This window comes from Myotis davidii, unplaced genomic scaffold (genome assembly GCF_000327345.1).
Source record: "Myotis davidii unplaced genomic scaffold, ASM32734v1 scaffold8, whole genome shotgun sequence".
Lineage (NCBI taxonomy): Eukaryota > Metazoa > Chordata > Mammalia > Chiroptera > Vespertilionidae > Myotis > Myotis davidii.
In genome coordinates, this window is record NW_006299520.1 from 1,538,002 (window position 1) to 1,551,917 (window position 13,916).

The 13,916-nt window shown below is 38.0% G+C and overlaps 1 protein-coding gene across 4 annotated transcripts in view; it reads right to left on the reverse strand.

The window, feature by feature from the left end:
- Positions 1-9,893: 9,893 nt before the first annotated feature.
- Positions 9,894-13,916, reverse strand: part of BIRC2 (baculoviral IAP repeat containing 2) — a 28,673-nt gene continuing 24,650 nt past the window's right edge. For all 4 annotated transcript variants that reach the window (XM_015571453.1, XM_006775242.2, XM_015571454.1 and 1 more), the window contains 3 exons: positions 11,041-11,295; positions 10,722-10,763; positions 9,894-10,608 (listed from right to left, as the gene is read on the reverse strand). In XM_015571453.1, coding sequence (XP_015426939.1) covers positions 10,415-10,608; positions 10,722-10,763; positions 11,041-11,295 — 491 coding nt within the window. In that variant the 3' untranslated portion in view covers positions 9,894-10,414. The remainder of the gene's footprint in view (positions 10,609-10,721; positions 10,764-11,040; positions 11,296-13,916) is intronic.

Genomic DNA, 13,916 nt, shown 5'->3' on the forward strand with positions numbered 1-13,916 from the left:
CCACAACTGGTCTAGGATTCAGAATATATAGAAAACTACAATTCAACTACAAAAAGACAACCCCAATTTTTAAAATAGACAAAGAGGTAGAATAGACATTTCTCCAAAATTACACAAATGGCCAAAAAAGTATATGAAAAAATGTTCAATGTTATTAGCCATTAGGAAATGCAAAATGAAAGCACAATGAAAACTATGTCACATCTACTAAGACGTCTATAATTTAAAATGAGAAAGTTTTGCAGAGAATGTGGAAATATGGGAATCCTTGTATATTGATGATCTTACCTAATAACAGACAAACATGTTAATTGACCATCCCTCCGCTATGCTCACCAGCCAATCAGGAGCGTATGTAAATTAGCCTAACAAAGATGGCGATTAATTTGCATATGTAGGCATGAAGCGGCAGAACAAGGGCTGAAGGCTCCAGCTGGAGCAGCGAGGACTGAAGGCTCTGGCCGGAGTGAAGGCCTGGGTCCCGGGGGCTGGAGGAAAACCAGTGCCGGCAGCCAGGGGAAGGGAAGGCCTATTGCACGAATCTCTTTGTGCAACGGACCTTATGTAGGAATATAAAATGAATGGTGCTGCCACTGGTAGTTCCTCAGTACGTTAAACAGATTACCATATGACCCAGCAATTCCACTCCTAGGTATATACCCAAAAGAACTCAAAACAAATACTTGTACAGGAACATTCATAGTAGCACTATTCACAATAGCCAAAAGGTGGAAACTATCCAGGTTCATCAGTGAATGAATGGTTCAACAAGATGGAATATACATTCAAGGAAGTACTTATACATGTTACAATGTGATGAACATCATAAACAATATGCTAAGCGAAAGAAGCCAGGCACAAAAGCCACATATTGTGTGATTCCTTTTTTATGAATTATCTAAAATAGATAAATCCAGAGACAGAAAGCAAATGGTGTTTGCCAGTATGATCAGGATACAGGATTTTCTTTTAGGATGATTAAATGTCTGGGAATGTGGGGAGCTGATATAGGGTAAAGCCTCGGACTGACCTGTGGGCAAAGTTACAAACAATTCCCAGCTTAGAGGGCACAGTCCTCTTAGCATAATTAGGCTTGACCTTATGAGGCTCTCTAGATCTTATCTGGGAAGCTAATGGGCTGAGGGAAGTGTAGGAAGTGGCCAAAACAAGTGAAACTCACAAGAACAGTATAAACAAGTAAAACTCACAAGAACAGTGTAACTATGGTAACCACTACCTTGTTTACCTCTGACTATAAAATAAAGGCTAAGTTTGCCTCGGGATTTTTCTCTGTGGCCTCAGCCAGGCACAGGAAGATCCACGGAGACTAAAGAGAGCTAGAGAGCTCTGAACGCTGTCTCCATGTAAAACATTCTTCGCAGACTCAGTCCACACCTTTGGGAACTCCTGGGCCCCCGGAGCTGGACCCTGGCATCTGGTGCCCGAACAGGATTCCCCTAGGTAAGCCCCCCCGCCCCCATTGAGAGCCCTCACACTCGGGACAGATAGGACTCCACCGTAGGGTGCTGCAGACCCCCCTATAGAGGATAAGTAGGGTAAGAAGGTGGATAGTACAGAACTTAGATTGAGAAGATGTGCCATACTGAGTCTAAAGGAAAAAGACCGTATTGATCTTTAAACACATATGCTTGCTAGCAGAGGAGTTAAGGTTACTCACAGTCAGACAGAATGTTTTATACAAGATGTATGTCCATGCTTTTCTGAGCAAGGAAAGGTAAATGTAGAGGCATGGGAGAAGGTAGGCCCAAGGAGCCTTATCCTTAACCCCACTGCAGCCTTTCCACCCCGGGAAAGTGCAGGATTGGCAAGCTCTCCCTGGGGTGATAGATCAGGACTCAGGTAATAGCGGAAAACGCCAATCCTACTCTTAAAATGGATGCAAGAGAGCTTTTGGGGTTTTTCTTTTTAATGCCTGTTTTGGATTGAGTAAGTGGGTTTTATTTAGTTTTAACATATCAAAGTTAGCTCTTGACACAAAAGGAAAAACTAACAGTTTGGCTTGAAGTTGGGGTTTTGTTTTGAGGTGCTGAGGCTCGGGGGTGGAGCCAATTCACGGTTAGAAATGTGAAGCTGCGGCTTTTGGGTTGAAGTCGGAAGTTGTGACTACAGAGGAGTATGTATGTTTATATATGGTCAGAATTCCATCAATATAAACCTTTTCTATAAAACAAAAAAGGGGGAGAAGAATGTTATATGTTAAATTTTTTAAAAATACGATGCAGAGAGTTATACAGCAGCCAAAAGGCATCGGGCCTCCTGTACAATAGCCTCTGCCGACTTAGCCCAGTGGAAAGATGCAAAACCAGACATGAGTTTTACCAGATCTAGTAATGATGTGGGGAAGAGGTTGTGTTTTGTATCTTTCCAGAAGGAGCAGCCTCTGCCTCCTTCCTGGGGACTGTCACCCCTGGGAGGCCGAGTTAGCACACCTGACCAGTGCCCGTCTGCAGCTGATGTGCAGCCCTGAGCTGGAACCACCTGTCCATTGGAAGGATCACGTGTGCCTCCTATTTGTCTGTCCATGTGTCCCAGTTTTGCCCCACATCTCCTTTCCTTTTTCTTTTTTTTTAAATCTGACTACTTGTTTGCTGGTTCTTTGGCCTTTCTCCTTCTCTCCTGAACACAACCTTTTCTAGAATCTCCCTACCCTACTGTTCCAGGAAGGGCACCTCCCTTTTCTGCCTTGACTAGTGGGTGTCTGGTATATGCCCCATACGTGGAGTTGTCTTGTGCCAAGAGCCTGACATTCTGGGCTGAGAAAGCCCTGTCCCAGGACTCTCCTTTGTCCTGTATTGGCCCCTCTTGCCCTTGTGTCAGAGGGACCCTCTTCGCACAATCCATTTGCCCACAGCTCTTGCCTGAGTTCTCTGTTCTTGCTGAGGTCATGGTGGCTGGTACCATGGATCTCTCGCCCAATGGCATGAGCTGGGCCCTTCCTGGAGAAGAAACCTGGGTTCCCCAAGATATGTGACCAGAGCCGGGGCCCTGCCTGCAGGCGAGGGGATCCCAAGGCAGTTGCTGGGCATGGAGGCCACGGGGGCATAGGCTACCAAGGAGACAGAACTGAACCTCACATCACCCTGCTTGGCCCCGGAGGATGGCTGGTTAGCCAAAGACGGGTAAGATTCCTCAGGAAGGAACAACCTAAGACAGGCACAGTCGCAGAGGGGCCATCTGCCCCCATGGCTGCTTCTCGTTTCCCACGCCCAGCTCAGATCGGGACCCAGATAACAGAAAGAGACTTGGCCCAGCTCAGATCAGGACCCAGGTAAAGACAGAGACTGGCTGACAGCAGCTGCCCTCTCACTGCAACAGGACTTGTTTCCCATTTCTACCTTGGACCACAGGGAAAGGGGCAGGTGAAGGAAAGGGCTGTGTCAGGATGCTGCCTTCTTCACTTTCTTCTTCCTCTTTTTTCTAAACACTTCCATGCTTTGTAGTTCTTTTGCTTTCTCTTCTTTGTCTCTATTACCCTCCATCTCCACCTCCCCAGTAACATCCATATCAGCTGACCCAGAGGGCACGGCGACTCCTCCCCGGACACCAACACCACCATCAAATGTGGCCCTGATGGATCCTTTGATCCAGTCGTACAATGCGCTGACACTTCGGGCTGGTGGAAACAAAGATTGTACATGTAATCAACAGAAATGCTGCATATGCTATATATACCAGATAAAAATAGAGAAAAATCTTTGAATCTGAGATGTCTATTTTCACAGAAAAATTACTGGGTATATACCCACTGGCATGGAAAGATAATGAATTTCAAGGCATACTAGCAAGTGAAAAAATAACCTGAATGGCCCTGGCTCGTGTGGCTCAATTGGTTGAGCACTGTGCTAGGCACTTAGAGAGCACCAGTTGGGTGCTCTCAACGCCTGGGTTGCCAGCTCAATCCTCGATAGATGTTTCTCTTATCGATGTTTCTCTCTCTCTCTAAAAAATTAATGAAAATATATTTTAAAAAAGAAAAAGTAACCTGAATAACATTCGTATAACCCCATGTTTGTATGCATGCACATGTATGCATACACATGCACCACACTGTATAGATAGCAAATTTGATGGTGATTACTACTGGGGAAGAAATTGGAAGTTGTGGTGCGGAGAAATTAAGGAGAACATTTTATTTTATAAACTTATCTTGTTTAAATCTTTTACAACAACAAAACACTACGTGGAATACAATGCTCGGTTCAGTTGATATGATATGCTTGCTACTTGATCAGACCAATGATACTGTCATTAGCACAGCTTGCTAATAAAAAACACAGTTCTATGCAGTTCCACATTAGAGCCCACTATAACCCTGTGAGGAATAAGTAGGGCTAAAATTGACCCTCCTAGAAAAGCTGAGGGACAGAGAAAAGGTTTGGTGAAAGCTTTATTTACTTATTTGTTTGTTTTAAATACACTTTTATTGATTTCAGAGAAGGAAGAGGGAGAGATAGAAACATCAATGATGAGAGAGAATCATTAATTGGCTGCCTCCAGCACACCCCACACTGGGGACAAAGCCACCTGACCGCGAATCGAACAGTGACCTCTTGGTTCATAGGTTGACACTCAACCACTGAGCCATAGCAGCCGGATGGTGAAAGCTTTATTAAATGGTAGAACCAAGCTTAACAGCAAAGCCTTTAGATTTGAAATTCTGGGCGCTTGTCACTATACCACACTAAGCAACACAGTCCTATGCCTTACAACAAGGTAATTACCTACTACACTTTACACAGAGATGCTAAGGATTAAAAGCTCCAAGGATTCACTGGTTAAAACCTGTCTGGAGACTCTTATATAAGAAATGTAATAGGACCTAGCATGATTATCAGTTATTATAATTTTTCCATTTCTGTAAGCTAATCATGCATATCCCAACAGATCAACCAGGCAACATAATCTATTGTGGGTTTGTGGGGCCCAATAAGTAACACCTTTTACCCAAGTCAAAACCAATAAAGGGTGAAAGAATGCATCACATAGAAATCACCTTTATTACTGACAAAGGCTGTGAAGGACAAACCTTAAGTGTGGATTTCCTAATACTGAATTCCAGAATGAAACAGCCTTTACTACTTAGTCACTGGAAATAATAAAAAAAACCAAGGCCAGCTCCTGTGATGCTGAATGAGTGGTGAAAGTGATCATTCCTGTCTTGTTCCCAAACTTAAGGGAAATACTTTTAGTTTTTGCCCATTGAGTATGATTGTGGGTTTATCATATGTGGCTTGTATTATGTTCCCTCTATTTCCACTTTGCTGAGAGTTTTTATCATAAATGGGTGCTAAATTTTATCAAATGCTTTTTCTGCATCTATTGATAGGATCATGTCGTTTTTATCATTCATTTTACTTGTGATATATCACGTTTATTGATATGCAGATATTGTACCAACCTTTCATCTCTGGAATGAATCCCACTTGATCACAGTGTATGATCTTTTAATGTATTGCTGGATTCGGTTGCTAATATTTTGTTGAGGATTTTAGCATTTACGTTCATCAGGGATATTGACCTATAATTTTCTTTCTTTGTAATTTTTTTCTGGTTTTAGAATTAGGATAATGCTGGCCTCAAAAAACGAGCTTGGGAGTCTTCCCTCCTCTTGAATTTTCTGAATAATTGGAGGATAGGTGTTAGTCCTTAGAATGTTTGGTAAAATTCGCCTGGGAGGCCATTCAGTCCAGGACTTCGGTTTGTTAGGTTTTTAAATTACTGCTTCAATTTCACTAGTTGTAATCTGTCTATTCAGATTCTCTGATTATTCCTGATTCAGTTTTGGCAGATTTTTGCTTCCAGGAATTTATCCATTTCATCCAGATTGTCCAATTTATTGGCATATATTTGTCTGTAATATTTCCTTAAATAAAATAATACTGACAGAATTAAATATTTGACAGTTATTCTGTTGAAATGAGTCTGAGAAAACAACTGACAGTGTTTGTAGCTAATGATAAAAATCAAGCTTTTCAGCAAAAATTAAAATTTTATAAACTTGGCCCTGGCTGGTTTGGCTCAGTGGATGGAGCGTCGGCCTGCGGACTGAAAGGTCCTGGGTTCGATTCCGGTTGGGGGCATGTGCCTTGGTTGCGGGCACATCCCCAGTAAGGGGGTGTGCAGGAGGCAGCTGATCAGTGTCTCTCTCTCATCGATGTTTCTGGCTCTTTGTCCGGCTCCCTTCCTCTCTGTGAAAGGTCAATAAAATATTTAAAATTTTTATAAACTTGTATCTACCACTATCAGCTTGAGAGCTTCCCAATACTTGGACTTGCCCTAATAATATAAGAACAAATGTGATTTTTAGATACTGAGTAATGAAATGTGTCAACATGTAGGAGATCTTGCATAATTCTGTAAACAAATATTTTCCAAATGACCAACACGTTATAAGATTATGCATAAGTAAGACCCATTCCCAGTGAAAAATTCACCAGTGGATCTTAATATAGCAGAAAACAAAGATCACTGAACAGTAAAAAGATCAGTGGTTACCAGGGCCTAGTTGGGAGGGAGGGATTAAAAGGTGGAGATAGAGAATTTTTAGAGCAATGAAACTATTCTATATATTACAATGAAGGACACATGTCATTATTGTATATCTATCAAAACATCAAGAGTGAACCCAAATGCAAATTGTTAACTTTGGGTTATAATGATGTATCAACGAAGGTTCATCAACTGTAACAGATGTACTGTTTTGGTGGAGGATGCTAACAGTGGGGGAGGTTGGGCATATGTAGGGACAGAGAATAGAGGGGGAACTCTGTACTTTCTGCTCAATTTTGGAGTGAACTTAAAATTATTCTAAACTATAAAATATAAAAATAAATTTTTAAATTTTAATTAAAAAAATTTTAAAGACCATTAATATGATTTCACATTCCACATTCCAACTACCTTTAAGGAGCTACCTGACACTTGTCAAGTTTCGGGGCAGCGGGGTAGCATCAATAAAGAATAAAAAAAAAAGAATATCCACAATTATCTAAAAAATTGTTCCTTTTCCAAATATATACACACTGAGAAATTGAAATTTTCTTCATAAACTTCAACCAAAATAAAATACATATTACAAGAGATTACTAAGCCGGACATCAAAGAGCTTTGCCAAAATGTAAAATAAAGCTATTCTTCTCACTAAATATCTTAATTATTTTTCATAAGAAGTGCTACCTTAACATGCAATGTGTAGTGCTTTATTTTTCAAAATATGTAATGAGTTTATTTTTAAATGAATTCATAAGTATTTTTAAATTGTGTTTCATTTCTAACATGGTAAATATCAATATGTACAGCTCACATAAACACAAGCTCTTTGGGGTCCTCAAAACTTTTTGGGACTGTAAAAACCAGATCCGAGACCAAAACATTTAAGAACTGCTACCATGCACAGTAAACTTATTTTACATATCGTAGGAGATACTAGGTGAAATGTTACACTTCTAGAAAAAAACTTAGGTCTGTCTTCAAAGCAGGCAGTCAGCTGTCCATTGTCAACAAGTAGAGGGCTTCTTTTTTTCTTAATATATATTTTTTATTGTTGATAGTATTACAGATGCCTCCCATTTTTCTCCCCTTTACCCACCTCCTCCAAGCCCCTACCCACCCACCGCAGGTCTTCAACCCACTATTGCCTGTGTCCATGGGCCTCTTAATTGGTTAGTGGGGAACAGAAAACTCTGTTGAGCCCCAGTACCTGTGCTGTCTTCACACAGAACATTGGAAACATCCAGGTGAAAATAAGAAGCCTAACAAATGACAAATTACTCAATTCCCCCAATTTATGTTAAGAAGGTAAAGAAATAAAGACACATTATTTCCAAACATAAGTAAGAAAGTAAAAAACTGAAGTGTGGTTTAACAGACCAAAATTGTAAAAGGTGGAAGTTCTGGAGTCATTCCCACCTAGACCATATACAATTCATAGTCCATCTATTATCTCCAGCAATCTACATCATTTCACTAATCCTAAATTCCTACATATACAAAAAAGGGATAACATGTCTCCTAGGATTTTAAGGATTAAATAAGGCAATAAATAAACCTAACAAAACATCTGACATTCATCTATTTGCTCAACATAATGAATACCTGTTATGACACCGATTACTATGAGCAAAAAGGATAAGGAATGCAAACCCTACACTCTAATCTAGATACAGAATTCAGCAAGTGGATAAAATATTACATTACCATTCACTTCTATTTTATGCTCTGTATTTTCACTAAATGCAAAAAACACAAAGTTCTTGTACATTATTAAAACTTGAGTAGCTAAATAAAACTAAGATAAACTCTCAAATCCATAGTACTCAAAAGTTATAGTTCTTAAGCGGGATGGCAGCCCACGTAATTTTTAAAAATATTAGTACTGCTTAATAGGACAATTGTTTCAAAAGCACAAGCTAAGGAGTCAAGTAGATCCCTGTTCAAATTTTACTTTGCAGTTGTTGAAAGGAGAATTAATATGTTCCGAAGTATCTGGCACCTTGTATTAGTTTGCTAAAGCTACCATAACAAAGTGCCAGGCTAGGTGGCTTAAACAACAGAAATTTATTTTCTCACAGTTCTGGTGGCTAGAAGTCTGAGATCAAGATGTTAGATTTGGGTCCTTCTGAAGCTTCTCACCTTGACTTGTTGATGGCCATCTTCTTCCAGTATCTTCACATGGGCCTCTAAGTGCATGTGTGTCCTAATTTCTTCTTATAAGGACAATTTTTATTGGATTAGGGCTCATGTAACCTTATTTTACCTTAACTATCTCTTTAAAGGTACTATCTCCAAATATAGTCACATTCTGAGTTACCAGGAATTAGGGTTTCAACATATGAATTTTGTGTGGGAACAATTCAGCCCCTAACACATCTTAATTGTTTAAAGAATCTAGCACCATGCCTGGAACACAGTGAATCCTAATATACAGTAGCTATTATTAAGCAAACGGTAGAGAGAAGTTTCTAAAAGGATTTAATTCCCTCTTTATATTTCTTCTATAATGGCAAGAAGAAACTTTCCCTCACTGACATGAAGTCTCATACCTATGAAGATGGAAATGAAGGCAAGAGAGATTTAAGGATAAAGGTTTGCTCTTTCCACTGCAGTCTTTATGTAAAGGGATCTAAAGTAGGTAGGGTAAGAAGAAAAAAAATGTACCTTTTAAAATTATACCGTCTTTCCACTTGGCCTCAAAAGTCTGCCATAGACCCAGATCTGGGGAAGGTCTAATATGAATGGGCTCTAAAAGGAGACAGATACGTACGATTATCTATATTCCACCTCTTCATCCCACTAACACCTATGCAACAAAGCAACTATACTAGTTTTTGAAAATCCATTGCAGATTGATCTAATTTTAGTTGAGAATTTTTATATAAATTTTAATTCAAATTATATCTATACTCAAGGAACGATGCACAAAATTCATGCACAGGGTGGGGGGGAGGGGTCCCTCAGCCCAGCCTGTGCCCTCTTGCAATCTGGGACCCCTTGCTCCTAACCACCCACCTGATCGCTCCTTACTGCTTGGCTTGCCACTCCTTAGCACTGCCATGGAGGCAGGAGAGGTTCCCGCCTCCAGTGCGCATCATAGTGACCGGTCGTTCTGCTGTAACAGTTGCTGGGCTTTTATATAGATAGATTATACAAAACAACTAGACAAATAATTTTATCTAAAAGAATTTTAATTTTAAATTTTTCTTAGTAATTTCTTTCATGAATTCCTTTTATCTAATTTGTCTAAATGCTAAGTTAGCATATGAGTGCTTACAATGTGACAGGAACAATGCTTAAATATATTATCCCATTTAATCCTTATAACACTTAGAAGACATATAAAAATTATTTTTTAAGAGAAAAAATTTTTGATCATGTAATCTTTTCAAAGAACTTTATTAGGATGTTTTTCACATATTAGGAAAAAGCTTATTTGCCAGTAAAAGAAAGATATTTAATAACACAAATGAAAAACACCAAAGAGAATTTGGCATCATGACTTGGATAAACTCCAGAGTTCCTGGTTTCCAGTTCTTTTAAACTACACTTTCATGTAGTGCTCAAAGCTTTCAGAAATACCAAATTCAGTCACTCCTGAAATGATACATAATAGCAATGAGACTACTTACTCCTTAATTTCTCCTATATGCACACATGTACACTAATAAAGTCCACCAAACATAAATCTTCCCTTTGTATAAGAGAGATTAAGATTAAATATGATATACAATACTTTAATTTTTTTGGAAACCACATTTCTGGTATAGAACATTTGGATAGAACACAAATGTTACTAATGAAAGAACCAGTAACTCCTTTTCTACTTCAGATGGCTTCAAATGTTCAACAATTATTTGAAGACTTTCACATACAGGCTAACATATAGCCCATATTTCTTTTATGAGAGAAATGTGCGAACAGTTCCCTTAATTATACCCCTGCAAATAGGGCATTTTCTTAGGGAAGGGGCGCATTCCTGGCATACTACTAGATGACCACAAGGAATGAATACAATAGAAACTTCTTTGTCCATGCACACTTTACAAGTTCTTTCTTCTTGCAACCTCCTCAACTGTTCTTCCATAGACAGACCTAGTAACAAAAAACAAAAAACTTTAGCAAAATTGAATTTCTATTTTAGTTCCCATTAAAGAAATAATATGAGTAATAATTCATGTTGGTCTTAAGTCTTCATTTTGTTTTACCTGAAACATCTTCGGTTGGAATATACTTCATATTCTTTTCCACTAAGGAAAAGAAAAATATACAAAAAACATCATTACCAAATACAGCACTGCTTAACCTACTACCTGTTTTACCTACTATCTACTGAATAACAAAGATTCTAAATATATATTATCAGAAAAGATTTAGCCATACTACTTGGGCAATAAAAGATCAATTTTTTAGGACATGTAAAATTATGGAGCATAGTTTGCTAATTGGATTTATTTACTTTTTTGTCAAATACAAAGATGAACATAATCCTAAGGATTTCTAAAATAATTTTACCAAAAAACTCACCAAATAAGTTCTTATATAATGTAGAGTCAATTTCTTTTAGACAGTTTTTGAAGATGTTGGCTGCAGCATTTCCTTTAACTAAAACAGTATCAATCAGTTCTCTTGCTTGTAAAGGTATCTGTGTTTTTTGTTTAATTATATCATGTTCTTGTTTATTAATTATATTGGCCTTTAGAAGATTATCCAGAATCGGAAGCACACAAGTCAACTGTTGAAAGAGAGCCATTCTATTCTTCCGAATTAATGACAAATCATCTTCATTTTAGAAAAAAGAAAAAAAAATCCATTAGATTTTATACTGCTCCAACTAAACCTATACCAACCATATAAGCAATTTAGGCACTAAATAAATAGGAACTTGAAAAAGAAGGGCAAATTTACTTGTTTGCACATTAATGTCTTTCATTTGAAAAACTCCCAGAAGATTTAGCTAAGGCACATTATATAGCGTACACACACAGTCTCTGTTTGTGTCCCTTTCTTAAGTCAATACATTTATATATTTAGAAGCCTACTTTTCCTTTATTCTGTTGAAAGCAAGCAGAGAATGTTAGGATAGTAAAAATTTCCCACTTTTATACTTTCCCACATGGAATTAATAAAACACGCTAACTTCTACTTGCATTATATCACTTTTTTAAGTTTTTACATTTTAAGTATAGTTGGTATATAATCTTATATTTGTTATGTTAGTTTTAGGTGTACAACATAGTGATTTGACAGTTTTATACCTTAAAATGTGATTACCCCACTACATATGGACAGAGAACATAAAAAGACATTTCTCCAGAGAAGACATACAGATTGCCAACAGACATCTGAAAAGATGCTCAACATCACTAATTATCAGGGAAATGCAAGTCAAAACCACAATAAGATACCACCTCACACCAGTCAGGACGGACATTCCAAAAAGTCAACGAAGAACACGTGCTGGCAAGGGTATGGAGAAAGGGAGCCCTTCTGACCTACTGGTGGGACTGCAAATTGGTGTAGTCCCCATAGAAAACAGTACGGAGAGTCCTCAAAAATTTGAAAAGAGATATAGCATTTGACCCAGTTATTCCACTTCTGGTATTTAGCCAAAGAAAACGAAAACACTAATTCAAAAACTATATATCACTTTTACAAGCACTTTTATATAAATTGTCTTATTTGATACAAAGATTCTGTCAATTAAACAATGTAGGTATGATTGCTCCTCATTTTAAAATACGAAGACTCCGAAAAAAATGAGAACCTGCCCAAGGTTACAGAAATTAGTTGCAGACCACGGTCTCCTAGTATTGTTTTCAACTCCATGCATATGAAGCAGTACTGTAGACCTCCTTTATCTGTGGTCTCACTTTCTACTGTTTCAGTTATCCCAAACATGGTCCAGAAATAGTGAATGGAAAATTCCAGAAATAAAAAATTTCTAAGTTTTAAATTGTGCACCATTCTGAGTAGTGTGATAAATCTTACTTTGTCCCAGCTGGGAGGTGAAAAATCCCTTTGTCCAGTATATCCACACTGTATTCGCTACCCACATGTCAGCAACGAGGTTACCAGGTCGACTGTCATGATATTGCAGTGCTTTCAAGTAACCATTATTTTACTTAATAATGGCACCAAAGTCATTCATATAACTTTTATTATAGTATATTAATTGTTTGATTGTATTATTAGTTAATGCTGTCAATCTCTTATGTGCCTAATTCAAAAATAACACTTTATCATAGGTATATAATGTATAGGAAAGAAACATAGTATATAGGGTTCAGCACTATCTGCAGTTTCAGGCATCCACACTGGGGGTCTTGAAACGTAGCCTGCTGATAAGGTGGGGACTACTGTACTGCATTGTTAAAGAGTCTGAGCTGTAAAGTCAGGACAGATATAGATCGCTGTGCTGGCCTAGCCACTTACTAGCTATGTGCCCTAACTTCCAGATTCGTTGGTTTCCTTATCTGTAAAATATAACTGTACCTCCCTCAACAGGGTGTGAGAATTAAATGAGATAATATACGTACAATATTCAGCATAATATCTGATACATTGTTAGCTACCAATATTATTTTATAAATGTCTATGTTTATATCAATTTTTTAAAAAACTGCCTATGAACCAAGTCTAATCTTTTAAGTAAAAGTTTTCTCTTTCAACCTCAAATCAAATAAAATCCATAGTTAAATTTTCTAAATTTATGGAATAGGAACATGAATTTCTGAGGTATTTTTCAAAAAGTTCCTTCTTCTACTGTTCCAATCACCATATTTAACTGCCTGTTTCCAGCCTTCAAAAAAAGTACATCTTTTCATTTATAAGTTTAATGAGAAATAAGTATGAAAAGTGAATTCTATTTTTCTTTTAGAAATAAAGAGAAAAAGGGGTTTCCAATCCAAATACCCCAATTTATAAAGGGTGTCCCAAAATTCACGCAAGAAGTAATTTTGATAGAAAACACGGGTTTATAATTAAAAATTGTAAGTTTTTATTGATTCATAAAGTATACAGTATAGAGTTATGTATGGAATAGCATATCGGGCAAAATATCCACAACGTGTCACCGTTTGGTGTGGATTTGGGGCTGGAGGCATCATCGGACCATTCTTCTTTGAAAATGCGGCTGCTCAGGCAATAACAGTTAATGGTGCTTGCTATTGCAACATGATAATCCAGTTTTTTGTGCCTAAATTGCAAGATATGGATGTGGACAACATGTGGTTTCAACAAGATGGTGCCACATGCCATACAGCCTGAGAAACAATTCAATTACTGCATGAGTCATTTCCTGGTCGTGTAATTTCCCGTTTTGGTGATCAGAATTGGCCGCCCAGAGCATGCGACCTAACACCATTGGGCTTTTTTCTTTGGGGTTTTTTGAAGACTAAGGT